The sequence below is a fragment of the Salminus brasiliensis genome, chromosome 10, assembly GCF_030463535.1.
Source record: "Salminus brasiliensis chromosome 10, fSalBra1.hap2, whole genome shotgun sequence".
NCBI lineage: Eukaryota > Metazoa > Chordata > Actinopteri > Characiformes > Bryconidae > Salminus > Salminus brasiliensis.
This window is the reverse complement of record NC_132887.1, coordinates 10,809,802-10,826,906: the sequence shown is the minus strand read 5'-3', so window position 1 is coordinate 10,826,906 and position 17,105 is coordinate 10,809,802. Positions and strand designations below refer to the sequence as shown.

Here is a 17,105-nt window from a genome sequence, read left to right as displayed (position 1 = left end):
TGTAGTGTATTTGCATTATTTGCAATTTGTTCACTTTTACTAACTTGTGTCTCATATTTCTAGTGATGCTCCTCTTGATCTGAAGATAAAGGCCAGCATGATCTCAGATATGTTCTCGCTTGTGGGTGAGTTTGTTCATCACTTAGTGCTTATTGGTAAAGAGCTGTTTCATCACTGTTTTACGTCAAATTATTCATCAATCATTGCAAATTAGGTTAATCAGCAAAATTGACAAGCTTTTAGCTGTTTCCAACAACCAGTCCAACAAGAACAATTTAAATAGCTCAACACCACTAGTACAACAGGTGCTCCTCCTTGGAGGGCAAGATGGATACAATCAAGTATCAAGAAATTCTAGAAGAAAATGTCATGCCTTCTGTGAGGAAGCTGAAGCTTAAACCTTCCAACAGGATCGTGATCCCAAGCATACCTCAAAGTCTATCAAGGCTTGGTTTCGGAAGAAGTCCTTGAAAATTTTGGTGTGGCCGTCACAGTCGCTTTGACTTAAACCCCATAGAAAGTCTTTTGGCATTTGAAGAAGGCAGTTGCAGCACACATACCCAAGAATATTAGAGACCACTGCCCATTAGGATTGAGCTAAGATCACTCATGAACGTGCCAGAAGCTATCTGGCTATGCATCACATTTGCAGAAGGTCCTTACAGCAGATGGATGCTCTACTTAGTACTAGAGGCACTTGTAATGAAGAGGGTGAAAATAATTCTGAAACCACAATACTCATTAAATTTTGTGTTGAATTTAGAGAAACCACAGTTAATTAGTGGTGTTTTGCTATTTAAATAGTTCTTGTTTGATTGGTTTATTGCAAACAGTTTGATTTTACTAATAAACCTAATTTGCAACAGGGGGTAAGTAAATTTGAGTTTAATTGTATGTACTGAAATGAATGAGGAGTATCAGAAAAGAGACTCATTAGTGTCAACAGACTTAAGAGCATTCTCAGTAAGCTCTGTGTGTTTCTATTCACCTGTAAAACAGGGATTGGAAATAGGGAAGGAATGCGTGTGCTGTGGAAACTTTGTTATGCCCTTCTTCCATCCACAAGATTTCGCCTGAAGCAGGCTCTTTCTACTGTTGTGTTTTTAAGCGGGTGACTCTTGTTTATGGAGTTTCTCACGTTGCTCAGTCCATATTGCAAAAGAGTATGAAACCACTGAACATTCTGTTGCCTGCTGGTGACTTGTATTTATGAGCCAGGCAAGCATTGTTTCAGTCCTCTGAGCTCTATCTCATGTTCAGTTAATGTTGTCAGTGGGGTTGATAGAGAACTTTACTAATGTTCCCCAGTGTTTCAATGGAAAACCACAGGCATTATTCATTAGCATTAGTTGACTTCCATAGTGGATTTGTTAACAGAAGAGCACATTATCTTATCACTAAGCTGTTGTGGCTTGGCAGAGGAATAGCTGGATCTTTATTCATTAATCCAGAGAAATGTCAGGCATGTAGATAGGAATATGTAGATAGGAATGCTTAAGGCACAGTGCATGTTTACAAAACTGATTTTTCCCATTAACAAAACCTTAATGTGCTTAACTCTTTCCCAAAGGGCACTAAACATTACCTAACATTCTTTAGGCTTGTCAAAAACTTTCTGTAGATATACCTGGGCCTCCTGATTTGATGGGAGGATGAAACTGGCCTCCTTATTATTATGAAAATGGACTTAGTCTACTGCTATCACATTTTCTATGTTGTATTTCTCTTTAGTTCATTGGTTAACATTTTGTACTACACAAGATTTATGCCTGTAGCTCATAATTGAGCTTTTTTGGGTTATATAACAAAAGGTCTAGAGTTGTCTTTGTGACTGATTCCCTTAATGCAGAGGGGGGGGGGGGTGGCATAGTAATGGCTGTTCAGTGCAGTTGTCAGCTCATGGTTCCAGTTTATTGCCCCCAGGGCACATTAGGAGAGATGGGGTGCTCATAAATTGCTAGTTTTTGTTGGATGGGTGCATTAGTGGCGCCAGGGGGTGCGATGATGGAGCAAATGGGTGTATGTGTGTTAAGCATACCCCATCCATTTTCTTCCAAATAAACCCTGATAGCGCTGGGCTGTGTCCCAGTCTTGTAAATAGTGACAGTATGCCAATAGCATCAGTGCTGGCATTTTCCCCTCTTGTTGCACTGTCAGGTTTGTTTTATTCTGCCATGTTTTGAATAATTGCTACATGCAGATTGTAGACTGACAACTTGGATGCAGAAGTGCAAAGACCAGCAGGGATTGTGTGTCAGTTAAGCAGAATGATTATGCTTTGTGTCCTAGATTTGTTTGAAACTTTAGAGGTTATTTTTGATGAGCTTAGCATCTTACTTATTACAGATGCCTTATAGAGTGATATTTTATCAAAGCAGTGTCAAGACCAGAAATGTTGTTATTAGTCATGCCTTTAATAAACATGAACGGTTTTCTGCCTCCAGGGTTTGTATGTCAAGACCCTGTATTAAAACAGATGAGGTCAGATAAAGCTGGGTTTGACAGCAGTGCGAAGAACCAGGCCCAAAAAACTCAGGTATGTGCTGTGATTGATGTCTAAACTCTCCAGTTTTCCCAGTCAAAACCTTTTCCAGCACGTTAACTCACTTATAAATTCAACGTGCTGACGGCTTGCAGTGATTGATGTCTACAACAGTGCGAAGCATTACTTTGTTATTAAATCTGGAAAAATGTAGTTTAATCCACCTGAAGCAAGGCTTTCCCTCATATTAGCATCATGCTAAATGGCATATTTGACATTTTATGTTTATCAAACTGTCATTCTTGCATGCTTCTTTTACTTTGAGGATTTTTTTTCCCGCAAGGTTGTTTCTCTCACAGGAATACTGTTTTGAAAGATGTGCCAAGTTATGATGCTTATGTTGCTACAAGGCAATGTGGATGTATATAACTATGACATTTTTTTTCTTAATCTTGTGACTGATGAGTATTTTTTTTTTTTATTTCTATATTTTTTCCCTTTGTGCTTTATGCTGTTTCTGTAGCACATGTAGTTGATGTTTTCCTGTCAACTACTGAGACTACAAAACATTTCTACATTTTTTTAAATCTACAACATGAAAGATAATTCTGAAAAAAAAATATTGTCCTATCAGACATATTGTTTATTAATAATATTCTTTTTATATAGACATGGCAGCCATAATCTCAATAAATTTGTGACTGGGTGGTATGTGACAGGGTGCTAAATTTTATCCTGGAATAACCACCAATGGTAATGTGATCAAGTTCCTGACCTATCACACATGCCAATCAATTTGAATGTCAGTTTCTTTGCATTACTAATGTAAAATATGTAATAACCCAACCATCCTGTCTCGCAAAATACAGAGTTTGTTTATCCTGTTTAACATGAAAAAGCAATGAATAAACAATGTAAAAGAATGTCAGAACTTGCCATTTTTGTTCCTGGCAAAACAAGTTAGTGTCATGAAATACATAAGAATATATATATATATATGCTACATAATACATATAGATGTGTACTGTAAAAAACAGATACACATCTAATCATAAAATCAAACAATCCATTAAAAAGGTTTAATAAAAAAATAATATGCTTGTAATTGCACAATTAATATCATCAAATGTTGCAGATGCAAACGGTACTGGTTTTGTTAATTCTGTTCTATTTAAGCTCAGTAAAAGCCTGTACTACTAACTCAAAATGGTATTTTTTTCGCCAAGTCAAAGCTAAGCAAGAAGCCTAGCTAGATGTCTGTGAATGCGTTTGTTGTGGACGCCACTGTAGGTCAGCACTGCAGAGTAATTACTCTTTTATATTCTTGATTAGATACTCTGAATGAGAGTAGTAGCTGATGTATGGGCTCTTCAGAAGCACATTTGTCTCATTGCTTGTTGCCTTATGCCCTATAGCGCCCTTTCTCTGCACAGTCTGCTAAATCCAAAGTGGTGAGTATGCCTTCCTTTTAACGTAAAACTAACACACTAATGAAATGTCCTTCTCTTTTGTCTCTCTCCTGTGCCTCACTATCGTCATGACCTATTAATGGTAAGAGAGCGCTAACTGCATGGATTTAGTAGCCATTTGTAGACATATTTATTTTCTTCTATGAGTAGAAATAACTTTTTCACCACATTTCCTTTGATGTCTGCATTTGTTTTAATGGTCAGTCATTACAGTGGCATATAAGAAAATATCATTTGTAAACAGAAGAGCTTATGGCTGAAAAGGCAATAAAAGCAGCCTTTACGCCAGACCTTACAGAGGAGAATACTCTATGTCTTTTTAATTGCATTTTTGTGAATGACAAGAAATGTGCTGTGACGAAGAATGCTATGGTAAATACCAGTGATTAGACACATGAATTGTGGTTATAAAGGGTTGCGTATATTAGAAGAAGACTGACAGTCATGTCTGCAGTAAATCCTGTGCTGATTGTGTTATGAATGGCGTTGTCCTAAAAACAAAAGAAGGCAAAGTTCTAACTTTTGATGTAGAACATGTTTTTAAACTGAATGTGTAAAACACTGGAGTAGCCTGCCTTTTTCTTGAAAGAGACTATGTGAATTCAGGTGAAAGCTGTGATCTCTGTCTTATTTAAATTTATAAATGTCAAATTTCTTCAGTTTTATTGCATGAAAGAGGGAAGACATGATAAAACACTGTAAGACTGAAATTCCTTTAAACACCTTTTGATAGTAGGTGCCAAATGTACATTGGAAGAAAATCCTGATTCAATCTGTGGTGTGTCAACAGTACGTCTGAAGGTCTGATATTATGATGTGAAGGGTATTTTGTGGCCAACTTTTGTCACTTTGATAAAAATGGATCAATGGTTGGATGACAGGACTTAATTTGTTATTTTGGTATACTATCCAGTTTAAATATTTTTCTATTCTGACATTAAACTACTTCCTGTCATGCAGTTATACATACTGACTGTCAATTCATCTCAGTGTGCTTCATATATATAATGAAATAATAATGAACACTGATATACTGTGTATATATAGACATATAATTGGGTCCAGGTCTCTGTGAAGTGCTATTCAGAGTTTCTTTCTAATTAAGGCAGCTTGGGAGGTTCTTTCGCTGTAATTTGTAATCCTTGCCCATTAAATACATTGCTTGGAGTGACATCTAGATGTTACACTTTTGTTGTTGTGTATGTCATGTATTTCAGAACATTTGCTGTGAAATACTATTAGCTGTAGATGTTGAATAAAAATCACTGTCTTGCCTTTCCTTGCTGATTCTTTGATTAGAGGCCATGTGTAAGATTATTTCAGGGGATTACAATTCAGTTTTTGGCTGCCATGATAGCCTGGCACCAGTCAGACAAATTAAATGTAATCCCTGTATTATTTAAGATGACAAATGCAGCCAGCGATCCTCCGGGGTCAGACGATAGTTCCTGGCACTTAGTCAAAAGTCTAGTCAAAGCCGTCAATCTCCTGGGGCAACACTTGCCATTAGCAGGGGAGGGCAGGGAAGAGTGCCAGGCAGGAATGCCAAAGGAGATGGAACGTGACATTTATTTAACCAACCAAGAAGATCCCCATGCAGTGATTTTTTTTTGGCCATTGTTGACTTTACCTTCTTTAGGTAAACCATAGCTTAACTTAAATAGTACTTTTGTGGTTACAACATTTATATTTGAACAATTTTATGAATGTAAGCTTGAAATCATACTAAATATTAAGAGAGGTGGGGTGGGGGACGCCTCAGTCTGTTAAATCTATTCTGGTTGGAAAATCTTATTCTAAGATTCCATACAGCCAACTATGGATCATTTGCCCAGGGCCCTGAGTTTGCTGTATGGAATTTATTGAGTAAATATTACAAAATAAAAACATTTTGGTCATGATGCATAACCACTATTAATCCAAAGCATGTGATACCATGCTAGATGGTTATTTGGGCACTGTGATGTGCTTCAAAATTCCAAAATGCTAAAGTAGTACCAAAATATTATACATAAGCTTATCAAAGTTAATATTATGATCATAGCCAAATGTTTTGTGACAAACCGTAGTCTTGGCATTTTTGGCTTTTAGTGCAAGCTTTTGACGATGTATATTAAAAACAGCAGTGTAAGAGAAATTGTTGTTGGTGAGGAGCAAGCAGAGTAAGTGAGTATATTGCTCTTTCTTTATGCAGCATCAGAGACCTCCGTCTGCCACAGACGCTGATGCTGAGCAGCAAAAGGAGAAACATGAAAGCAAGCAGGTGGACACACTGGACTTGACTGCAGAGGAGGTAATGTGTAAATTAATGAATAACTCATAAATATAATTAACCCTGTTCCCTCATATAAGCACAGACACATCTGTGTGCTCTAGGTGTATTCAAGGTTGGGTATGTTGATTAATTAATATTACTCACTTCCATGCATAGGCTCACTTAGAAAGACAGTGCCAACAGAACCAAGTAGAACAGAGTAGTATGTGTTTTTATGTCTTTTTAAAACACTAACGCTGCAATGAACACAAATAAACTTAAACACGCTAAAACTACAATAAAAAAATGTCTTGTTTTTGGTTATACAGTTAGAAGAACACATGTTTGGCTGCTGACTCCTCTGTGCACTCCAGCCACTTTAAAATACCGACACCTTCCCTAGTGCTGTTTGTGCTTTGTTCCTGTTGAATTTGATCCTGAATGTCATGTTGCTTCACTGCTCTTGGCCAGGCAAAAGTCTTGAGAAGGACACAGGAGGAGCATGAGAGGAGAGGTGGATTCATCCGCATTTTTCCCACACCACAAACTTGGGAACTTTACAGGTTAGAGGAAACTGATGCTGAAAAGAAAAAATGTAAAAAAAACTTTTAGCTGTCCTGTAATACTGTGAAATGCCTGACTCATTTGGTGAGAAAAGGCTTCCCAAACATTTAAAATATTAAATTGTAATATGATCACTTTCAGTTCTGAGCAGTTTATAGTTCAACCCTGTCTCTTTTTAGGGTTGGACACTCAGTTCTCAGCAGCTGCTGATGCTATTTTTCTTAGGTTTTGGGTGAAATTAGTTATGTAATAATGTTCTTGCTCTCTGAATTTGTCCCTGTCTCAGTGGTTATCTGGAATACAAGACATCTATGAACTCCATGTTGGCTAATAAACTTTTCCATGGAAGGTGAGCTTTTCCACTGTGGTTGGGAACGTTCTTGAGGGAAGCTTGGTCTGTATTTTAGGTTTTTAGTTGATATTTTGTCTAGAGATGAATAGGTGGGGGTAACAATATATGTACACTAGAAGCAGATTGTTAGCTTTTCCAGAATGAGCAGACTGTCCATGTGGCAATGTGGCTTGGGTTGGATTGTGTCAAAACAGAAAAGGCTGTATTAAAAAAGCTGATATGTGCTAGTAAAAGGTTCTCAGGAGACCCACTGCTTTTAAGAATGTGTGTGGACATAAGGCCATGTTTATGTATCTTATCTACACCTGTTGTTTAGAGGACGTTTTTCCCCAGACATGTATTTTTCTTCTAAAATGTCAATTCTTCTTTGTTCCTCAGGCCAGGAAAAACATCTGTGACCTCAAAGTCTAGGTGAGCACATTAAACTTCATATCTAAAATGTCCCTAATAACAATTCTGCTAGTTTTAATCACTTCTTTTTGTTGTGACCCAATTTATTTAGTCAGGCTGCGAGAAAAATAAATTATATTCTACTCATTTGACTAAAAAGCTTTGGCTAACATTTGTGTTTGACTTATTTTCATACTTTTATTTATTCAGCATGGTACTGCATGTGATGCGGGCCTATCTTTGATAATATAGTGTGTACTATTGAGTGTATATATGAATATTTTTTATTCCATAGGAATAAGTTAAAGGGTAATATGCCTTTGGAGGTGGACTCACTTAAGACTTGTCACGTAGTCCAGTATGAGAGGAAACTGCTTTCTCTGGAGGCCCGGCGGCGTAGACAGAGACGTTTAACTGCCCGTGCCACTGCTAGAAGCAGGAAAACAGGTAGAAATCACATTGACCCATCAGTCACTGGAAATGGAAATAGCTCTGTACTAACTTGAAGTTATCCACCACAGAAGCTATAAAAGCTACTCACCTCTGTCCTCAGGTAAAGGTCTCTCACCATCTTCTCCACACAGCAGTGAGAATGAAGAAGGTAATGAGGGAGAGGAACAAGGTCCTCAGAAAAACCAGGAGAAGAAAACCACACACACAGACCCTCAGTCCACTCCAGTGGAGAGCCTTCAAACCGAAGAACACTTTTTAGTTAGAGTCAGCAAACCTAAAGTGGACCTACTGAACATTCTCCAGCAGGGATGGGACCTCAGGTCAGTGTGGACATTACAGTTGTTCCCCTGCCTGTATATTATGGCAATTTTAGCATTATACCATACACATCTTCTGCGCTTGCTTAGCATTAATCCAACACTAGTATACCAAGTGTGAAAAAACAGTTGCCCTATTAGCGCCTCAAATAACCAATGAACCAATTTCTGTTAATAAGTGGGATCAGTTAGACTAAACACAACCCAAGCTTACTTCAAACCCTGCTGAATCTAAACATCATTTAAATAGAATCTTCCCATGTATGTGGAATAGTCTAAAAGGTCTTGACAAGCAGCACACTATGCCACAGTCAAAAAATGAAATAAATTATTTAAAATAAAATAAAATGTATAAAAAAAGTTACAAAGCCATTTCTAAGACTTTGGACTCCAGTGAACCCCCGGTAAGAGCCATTATCTCCAAATGGAAGAACTCCTACCCAAGGGCTCAACTCACTTTTACTGAAAAATCACCAGCCTTTTGGAACTATGTTCAATGGACTGACAAGTTGAAGTGGCACCTTTAAGAAAATAGGTGTTACAACTGCATTAAAGCCACAATAAGAGCATCATTCCAGCAGTCAAATATGGTGGTGGTAGTGTGATGGTGTGGAGATACTTTGCTGCTTTAGGGTCTGTCATAATTGACAGAACCATGAAAACAATTAATGAAGTATGTGTGTTTGTATGGTGTGTGGTTTTGAATAAAATCAATATGACCAAATATTTTATGATTTTTATATATTGTATATATTATTCATGAATTCTTATTTATGCTTTTCTGTCTTCTTTCTATTGGTCATTTGTTACTCTTCCCACTCAAGAAAATAGTACAGTAGAAAATCACCTTAAATAGGCAAAACTTTTAACAACAAAATAGGCAACTTTTAATAAACTGCTTATAAAGATGTGAGACTAAATAAACACAAATCCATACAAACACATTTACACACTCACTAGAATTTAGTGTAAACTTTTTTGGGAACTGTAAGGAAACTCTCAGCCGAGAGGCAAGGAAAGCTCAGTACAAAACTCTGGCAGTGCTGTGGTATCGTTTTCATCCAGCGCTGCAGCATGTTTTCACTCCTTTTGTACGACTCCTCTGAGTCTACCTCATTCACACAGGAAGTGGATCCTTCGCCAGCCAACCAATCCTGCAGGTCAACCCTGACCTCCATGTAGAGAGTCTGGCTCCGATTGGCTGCCTAATTGCTGGAGTCAGACTGTCTTTCCTTTGTTTAACATTTTGCAGGATCCTGGAAAGACTTGAAACACATTGACTCCCCCCTCATGTTATGCAATAGCCCTACAAAAATATTTAGACCTGGTCTTTTTATACTGTGACATTAATGAATATTACATACTCCCGTCGAAAGTGTAACAAAGACACCAGTCTCCCCTCAACTTATAAAGCGCGTCAGAAATTGTAATTTGAGCAAGGAATTATAATGACAAGTCTGAGTTTGTAGAAATTCCTCCGTGCTTGCCAGGGCTGAAAACGGACCTGGGCAATTAGAGTACAGTATATCATTGTTTGTGTTTGACAGCTTTTTTGCAAAACATTTTTCTGTTGCATTGTAGTCCCACTGCCCATCCCAGGATCTTCTGGCTCATACAAACAGATAATCAATCCTCCAAATGAGTTCGAATCCCCTTTTTCCGAAGAATGACATCAACAAATTCTTTGTTGTACTGACACATACCACTGTTTGTTACGTCTGTTATGCCAGACCTGTTAAAACAAATGATGCATACCCATGGTGGTGTATTTAAGATTCCTTAGGGCACACACATGCTCTATATATCGAATGAAAGTGTTCATGCCCTTCAGGCTTCAGTTTCCTTTCTTTGCATGTCCTTTTTTTGATTTTCTGGCAAGCAAAGCTAAGTGTCAGGGATTGTGCAGTCTTTATTTCTCTCTTTTATGTCCGTCTCCCCATCTAGTTTTGGCTTTATATGCTGATGCTTTCCTCTTTCATGTTGTTTTCCTTATTTTACACAGTCCTACATTTTCTTCTCCTCCCCATGCCTGTTTCTGATGACCTGCTTAACCCCCTCCGCCCTTCTCCCTCCCTGTCTCCTCTGCAGTAAGGTGCAGGCCCGGATGGCCTTTTCTTCCTACCTCCACCGAGTCCAAATGAGGCTGCTTGCAGAGAGCAGAGCAAACAGTAGCTCTGCATGGCAAGAGAAGGACAATGACCAAATGGTAAACAGCTTTGGAATATATAATAAATTATATGGATTATGCTTATTTGTTAACAGATGTAGCAGCAATTACATCTTAAACAAATTCATTTTTTTAAGTTAGTGTTTAAATCCATGTATGTGTGAGTATGTGTGAATAAATCCTACCAACAGTGAGTTCTCTGACAGGTTTCATGATGACCACTAGAACTGCTATTCAGACTCACCTGCTCATGATGCATGTTCTTCCATGATGTATATGATTACAACACTGCAATTTAATGTCATTTAATGTTATGTAAAATAGCTTTGCAATAACTGGATGATGAAATATCAGAAGCAACCTGAAAAAAGTGACTTTCATGGTAGCTTTTCTCTGCTCAAACTCCAGCCACTAGCTGCCCCCTTGACTGAGTTTATTTCCTCAATGTCTTGCCTCACTTTTTGTAATCCTGTAGGAATTGGTAATGCGCTTCCTGAAGAGAGCTGCTAGTAACCTGCAGCAGGACATGCATGTTGTGCTTCCCAGTCGCCAACTTTCCCTGGCTGACCGTCAGCGCATACTGTCTCACCAACTGGGGGAATTCATCCAGTGCTATAACAAGGTTGAGTAAAGAACCAATAGCAGTTTGACCTGCCACTTCGAACACTATAGTTTACTTTTGCTTCCAGAGGATGCGTGTTCATATATTCTGTTTAACATCTAGGAAACCGAGCAAATGGTACAAAGTTTGGAGAAGATTAAAGATGAAGATCGATGCATCAATCCAAATGTATTTCAGGAGTTTATTCTGGAAGCAAGGTTGGTGTACTTTATATTACTTTTTTAGAATGATGTACTGATTTCTGTTCTGCAAGCATCAATTGTGTTTGTCATTTTCATGATCTGTTAATCTTGTTCTGCCTCTTCATAGTGAAGGTGATCTAGAGGAAGTCCTCACTTTCTATACACACAAAAACAAGTCTGCCAGTGTGTTTTTAGGCACCAAATGTCAGAGTTCCAAGACAGACAACAAGGAATGCAGGAAGGGTTCAGGAGAGCCTGCAAAACATCATGGCAGGAAAAGTAGGTAGTAAGATTTGTAGGTAGATGTTCACTGTATGTCCAAATGTTTGTGGGCCTTCTAATGAATGCATTTAGCTACATTTAAGTTGTATCCATTTCTGACCCAGATGTGCAAATGCGCACACACACATACAGCTTGTCTAATCCTTGTATAGAAGTATTGGAAATAGAATAGCACTCTCTGGAGCAGATAAACATGAACCTATTGGCACCATACTTAGTGCCAAGCGTGGGCTAGAGGGGAGTAAAACCTCCTAGAATTAAGCTGTGGAGCAATTAGGTTGCCCTAACTAATACTGGGATATTATATGAGGAAGGGAAGTGATCATCCAACATCCTCACCTCACCAGCACTCTTGTTGCTGAATACAGTCACATACTCACAGCAAATCCTCTAAAATCTTGTATAAAGCGTTTCCCTGGACAGTAGAGACAGTTACTCCAATAAAAGCAATTTAAACTTTTTTGTAATTTTCAGAAGAAAAAAAACAAAAACAGAATGAGCAGGTGTCCAAATAGTTATTTGAATACAATGATTTGTGACTTTATAACATGGCATGTACACTTATATGTCTGGTTTGGTTTATAAATAATTACCTGACATTTAAAAATATTTTTGAATGCTGTTTTTAGGCTAATTACCTTGATCAGTTAAACTCAGTTAAACAAAATGATGTAATTTCCCTATGTATCAATCACATATGTGTGATTTTGTTTAATGTTAAAAAGTTCTACTTCAGTACCCACTGTTGTGAGTTATGGTCCAGGAAAGCAATATTAACCTAGGACCTAGCAGTATCAGTTAGAAAAATAACACTTGTCATATGACTCCTCTTTGGCATGAAGTTTGGTGTTATAAAGATAAGTATGTGTAAAACTATCAATGTTAATGATATTTATCTTTTTCTTTTTTTCCCCCTCAAACCAGCTCTGATGAATGCCAAGGAGGGTTCTAGTGCTCCAGAATCCTCAATGTCTTCTGCCAAGGCCAGCCAAGCAAAAAATGAAGAAATCCAAGATGCAACTCAACCCGGAGAGAGCAAAATTGCTATAACTCCTAACATGGCCAAGCATAGTAACGCTGTCCAAAACAGAGATAACAAACACAGTACATCAAATACTGGTGGAAACAGAAGCAACAAGGCTCAAAGTGGAGATGCAGTGTTTGAAGTTCAACCAGAAGTCCTTGTTTCATCTCAGACTCAAAATAATGAAAATGAAATGAGAAGCACACCAGATGGAGACCTTGGGAGTAGCAAACCCCACCCCACGAAAATTGTGAAAGTCTGCGAGGTGCAGCCTGAAATTGTGAGAAGTTGTAAAGTCCAGGCCAGGGTTCTGGCTGCGCAGCACACTTCGTCTTATCCTGCAGCCTTAGACTGTGAGCATATCCACCTGCAGCACTGCTTTCCACCATCTGTATCTGAACCTCAACCCCCACCCTACATTCAGCCTCCACCACACCCACATGCGGATCTCGAAAACAAACCACAAACAGCTGGACCTTCTACATCCAGCACCCTTCAGCCTACACGTGTCATGTGGGCTTCATCACGTTCTAATTCAGCTGCTACTGATGTGCTACAGCGACTCCAGTGTTCTCGTTCAGAGCAGCTGTCCGCCAACACTACCGCCACAGGAGCATCCTCTAATCCCACAACTGTGAACGTCTACAATCAGAAACTCTCACGTCCTTCCTCTGCAGGACAATGTAATTTTTTAATTTACTATTAACAGTGTAGTAGTAATAGTAATAGTGTGGATTTTGTACACTTTTTGTGCCTAAAAATCTCTTTAACCTACTGAATACTTTGCCTGTCCTTTAGTGATTCGTAAGGCTAGTAAACCCAGACCTGGTTCTGCATTAGTGTTGAAGGAGCCGGATTTGCTGTCTGCCCAGGCCCAGTCTAACCAGCAGGCTATTGTGGCTGCCCTGAAGAAACTAGTGGAGAAACAAGCAGCTCGCCAGTACAGCACCTCTAGCCACATTAGCCTGCTCACACAACATGTGAGTGCCCAGTCATTTTTCTGTGCTTTGATAAGTTGGAACAGATGAAAAAGTACCAGTAAAAACACATTTTACCACTTTGTAGCCTGAACACACACAGATTGAAATGATCTTATTTCCAGCGAAACCGTCCCACTTACAACCCAATCTTTTCCTCTATACTGCTCTGCATTAAATTCAATTAACAGAACTACTGAGCTACTTTCACTTTATTAGGACACATACAGTTCATCCATGTGATCTAATGAAATGCATACTATTCTGAGAAAACATATTGTGATGTAATTAATCATTCCTAATTATGGTAATCCACTCCAATGGACTTTTAATTTTTGATCTTTGAAAATATTTGCAAGTTTAAGGTAACACTAACACTTAATTTTAAGGAACACAACATAGGGGTTTATTAAGGTCATATTCTGTGTTAAAAAGTAAAGCCTGAAGTAGGTATTTATAAATGGCATAGTGACTGTAAACTAGGCTTTAGTCACTAAGAACTTTATGAGTACATAATTGGAGGTATGCATTATTACTTGTAATTTAGTCTCATTAGTGTAGTACTCATAGCACCTAAGATTTCCACAACATGCAAGCTGGGCAAATGTTGGTTTTATCCTTTTTTAACAATCAAATGCTGATAAACTGAACTCTTATGTGGAAAACTAGAGACATAGTAGAAACTTAAACTGAACACTGAACTCTTGTGTAAAGCTGAAAAAAGAGTGCTATTTCTGTAATAATTTATCCTCAACTATTTGCATAACTGGGTCTTAACAAAGTGTTCATTATGCAGTATTACAACTAATAGGTTATAATATTATAGTATTAGTGTTTGTCACATAACAGACCTCCAAGTATGTACTAGTAAGGTAAAGGTCATGAATAAATAGGCACAGTGAATAAATAATTTAGAAATGTCTAATTTAAGCCTTTTGCTTAAAGAACAAGACCTTAAAAACCCTAGTTTGATTAATTAAAATACAGTTTAAACATAAGTTTCCTTCTGAAAATTCTTAAACAGGGAGTTTTGGGTGTGTGGTCTTTATCTCACCCAGAAACGTAGTGTACATAGTGTATTCACTTCAGCCTATCATTATTTGAATTTTAAGACCGCCCACACTAGCTACACTATATTGACAAAAGTATTGGGATACCTGCTCATTCATTGTTTCTTCTGAAATCTAGAGTATCCTGCTTTTGTTGGAATAACGTTCCCTACTGTCCACAGAAGGCTTTTTACTAGATTGTGGAGGATTGCTGTAAGTATTTGATTGTGTTCAGTGATAAGAGCGTTAGTGAGGTCAGGATGTTTGATGATCACCACTCCACTTCACACCCAAACTCATCACAAAAGTATTGGATGGGGCATCATCATTCCAGAGAACACAGTTCCACTGCTCCACAGCTCAATGTTGGGGGGGCTTTATACATATCTAACCCACACCTGGCATTAGGCATGGTGCCAGTAGGTTCATATTTTCTGCTCTAGGTTCTAGGCATTAAGTCTGATAAAAGAAGCTTGGTGGGATTTATAGTGTGGCCACATTTATGAAAATCAATAACCATTGCTGTTAGGAAGGTTCTTTGAAGACCAGTCTAGGCACTGTATGTACTTCAGTACAGTAAGTATTTACTTGTAGCTCATAATCGCCTTTACCTTACGCCTTTATTTTTCTTTATTTTTAACTCCCATCATTATCATTGCATTGTTAGCATTTGATGATCATGATCACAAAATTGATAATATAGACCTTTTTATTGAGCAGTACAGTCAAACATCAGAGAGGCTGAAAAGGTACCATAGGATGCAGCATGGTGCTTGGTGGAGTCACTGGAGGATACACGTCTGCAGCAGCTCTGTGTGAGGTCTCATTATCAGATGCTCTACAGGGGAGGCACTTTTTGTTGATATTTAAGAGGCAGGCAGATTTTTCCTGAGTAATTGATGCTTATAAATAGAAGAATGTGGCAAATTGGCACCGAGTGGGGGTGTATGAGCTGTATGTGTGCTGCTACTTGTTTTTTCTATTTATCATTTCTGCCCTGAAGGTTTTCAGTGGGAAGACCACTGGCTGAGCTCCCTTGTAATTCCTTCCCTTCCTTTCTCCTCTTCGCAGTGTCACTGGACCACACAGACTGCACATTTTTGCTTTCCCCAGTACTCTGCTCTAATGTATACTGTTACATTAGAAGGTGTTTGCTTTGTTTACCATAGAAAGTTCATTCAGGTCAACATGGAGACTTGCTTTTCAGCATACAGTTTTACAGAGTTGTGTAAACACATGAACACATTAATGCTCTGCTTTCTTTTACTTTTGGAATGGAATGAGGTGACTTCTACTTTGTAACAGTGTATTCAGTTGTGAGGCGTTGTCCTAAATAGCATTAGTAACTTTTGATAGCTTATTACTACAGTCAAATGTCATTACTGTTAAATAGTAAAAGCTTTATAGCTGGCGAGCAATGCTGCTTGCACGTTTTTAGTTGGAGTATAAAAGAGGAGAATAAAGTCATTGTTATGCTGTTAGTTCATTTGCTTGTAAAGCGTTACGAGTCATTTCAGTGACCACCTTATCATATTTGGCTATCCTAATGGGTGAACACACTGTTCTCCTGAACTATGCATATCAACGCCTTCATTTGCCATGCTTTAACATCTAAAAGCAAAAATCTAACTTTTTGATAAACAAGGCTTTGCACAGTATCTCCAGGAATAGATAAGACAGTTACTGGAACTCTTAAACTCTTCAACCATCAAACCAAAAATAATTCCCAAGTGTCTCCTGTGATCTTGGCCAGAAGGGCAAGTGCAACATGATAACCATCATGAAGTAACCTCTCAGCTTTAGCATGCATCATTAGCACACACCCTCAATACAGCTCAGCATAATAACATTTCTGTTTCACCTCAGCTCATTTAGCCCCAAATATAGAAGCTGCTCCACGCAAAGATATGCACATTTGAAAAACTCACTGCCATCTTGGCTGGTATTTTTTCTACCCAGGAGAATTGCGGCAGTAAGATATTTCATTCATCCACCATCAAGTCTTTTTGGCTGGAATAACATCATAGTTTGGCTGACATATCTTTTAAATGTGTCTAATCCTGTGCTAAATGGATAATTTGTTGACGATTTGTCTGTATTTTTAGATCCTTGGTCATGAGGGCAAGAGATAAATAAAAAGAACATTTAGGGTTCTGGAAAGGGGACATATTTTGCATATCTGGCTTAAGTCTAGCAACATATATTTAGCTTTTCAATTAAATCACTGCTCTAGGATGGTCATCTTCTGAGGCATGCAGTGTTTGTAATGTGGCTGAGATATGACTGCAATTTCCTGGAGCTCGCTCTGGAGACGTGGCACTGCAGAGTGGCATTTGACCCACAGAGAGGCTAAATTCAAATGCTGGGATTTTGTAGTGCATGAAAAAAGAAGACGCTGTGAACTTTAAACAGTTAATATTAAAGCGCTGTTTAAAAAATAAGATTTTAATGCAAACTATGCAGACAAAGGGAATTGTCTGCATAGTTTGCATTAAAGAGAATTAATTATTATTAAGATATA

At 38.2% G+C, this 17,105-nt stretch overlaps 1 protein-coding gene across 3 annotated transcripts in view; it reads left to right on the top strand.

Annotated features, from left to right (window-relative positions):
- Positions 1 to 17,105, top strand: part of ttll5 (tubulin tyrosine ligase-like family, member 5) — a 66,687-nt gene that overhangs the window by 24,388 nt on the left and 25,194 nt on the right. For 2 of the 3 annotated variants that reach the window (XM_072689170.1, XM_072689172.1), the window contains exons 14-28: positions 64 to 125; positions 2,445 to 2,536; positions 3,898 to 3,933; positions 6,146 to 6,244; positions 6,677 to 6,768; positions 7,056 to 7,118; positions 7,500 to 7,532; positions 7,807 to 7,958; positions 8,065 to 8,284; positions 10,370 to 10,487; positions 10,924 to 11,070; positions 11,173 to 11,267; positions 11,380 to 11,531; positions 12,459 to 13,241; positions 13,357 to 13,538. In XM_072689170.1, the coding sequence (XP_072545271.1) occupies positions 64 to 125; positions 2,445 to 2,536; positions 3,898 to 3,933; positions 6,146 to 6,244; positions 6,677 to 6,768; positions 7,056 to 7,118; positions 7,500 to 7,532; positions 7,807 to 7,958; positions 8,065 to 8,284; positions 10,370 to 10,487; positions 10,924 to 11,070; positions 11,173 to 11,267; positions 11,380 to 11,531; positions 12,459 to 13,241; positions 13,357 to 13,538 (2,326 nt within the window). The remainder of the gene's footprint in view (positions 1 to 63; positions 126 to 2,444; positions 2,537 to 3,897; positions 3,934 to 6,145; positions 6,245 to 6,676; positions 6,769 to 7,055; positions 7,119 to 7,499; positions 7,533 to 7,806; positions 7,959 to 8,064; positions 8,285 to 10,369; positions 10,488 to 10,923; positions 11,071 to 11,172; positions 11,268 to 11,379; positions 11,532 to 12,458; positions 13,242 to 13,356; positions 13,539 to 17,105) is intronic. The other variant, XM_072689173.1, reaches the window with a different exon arrangement.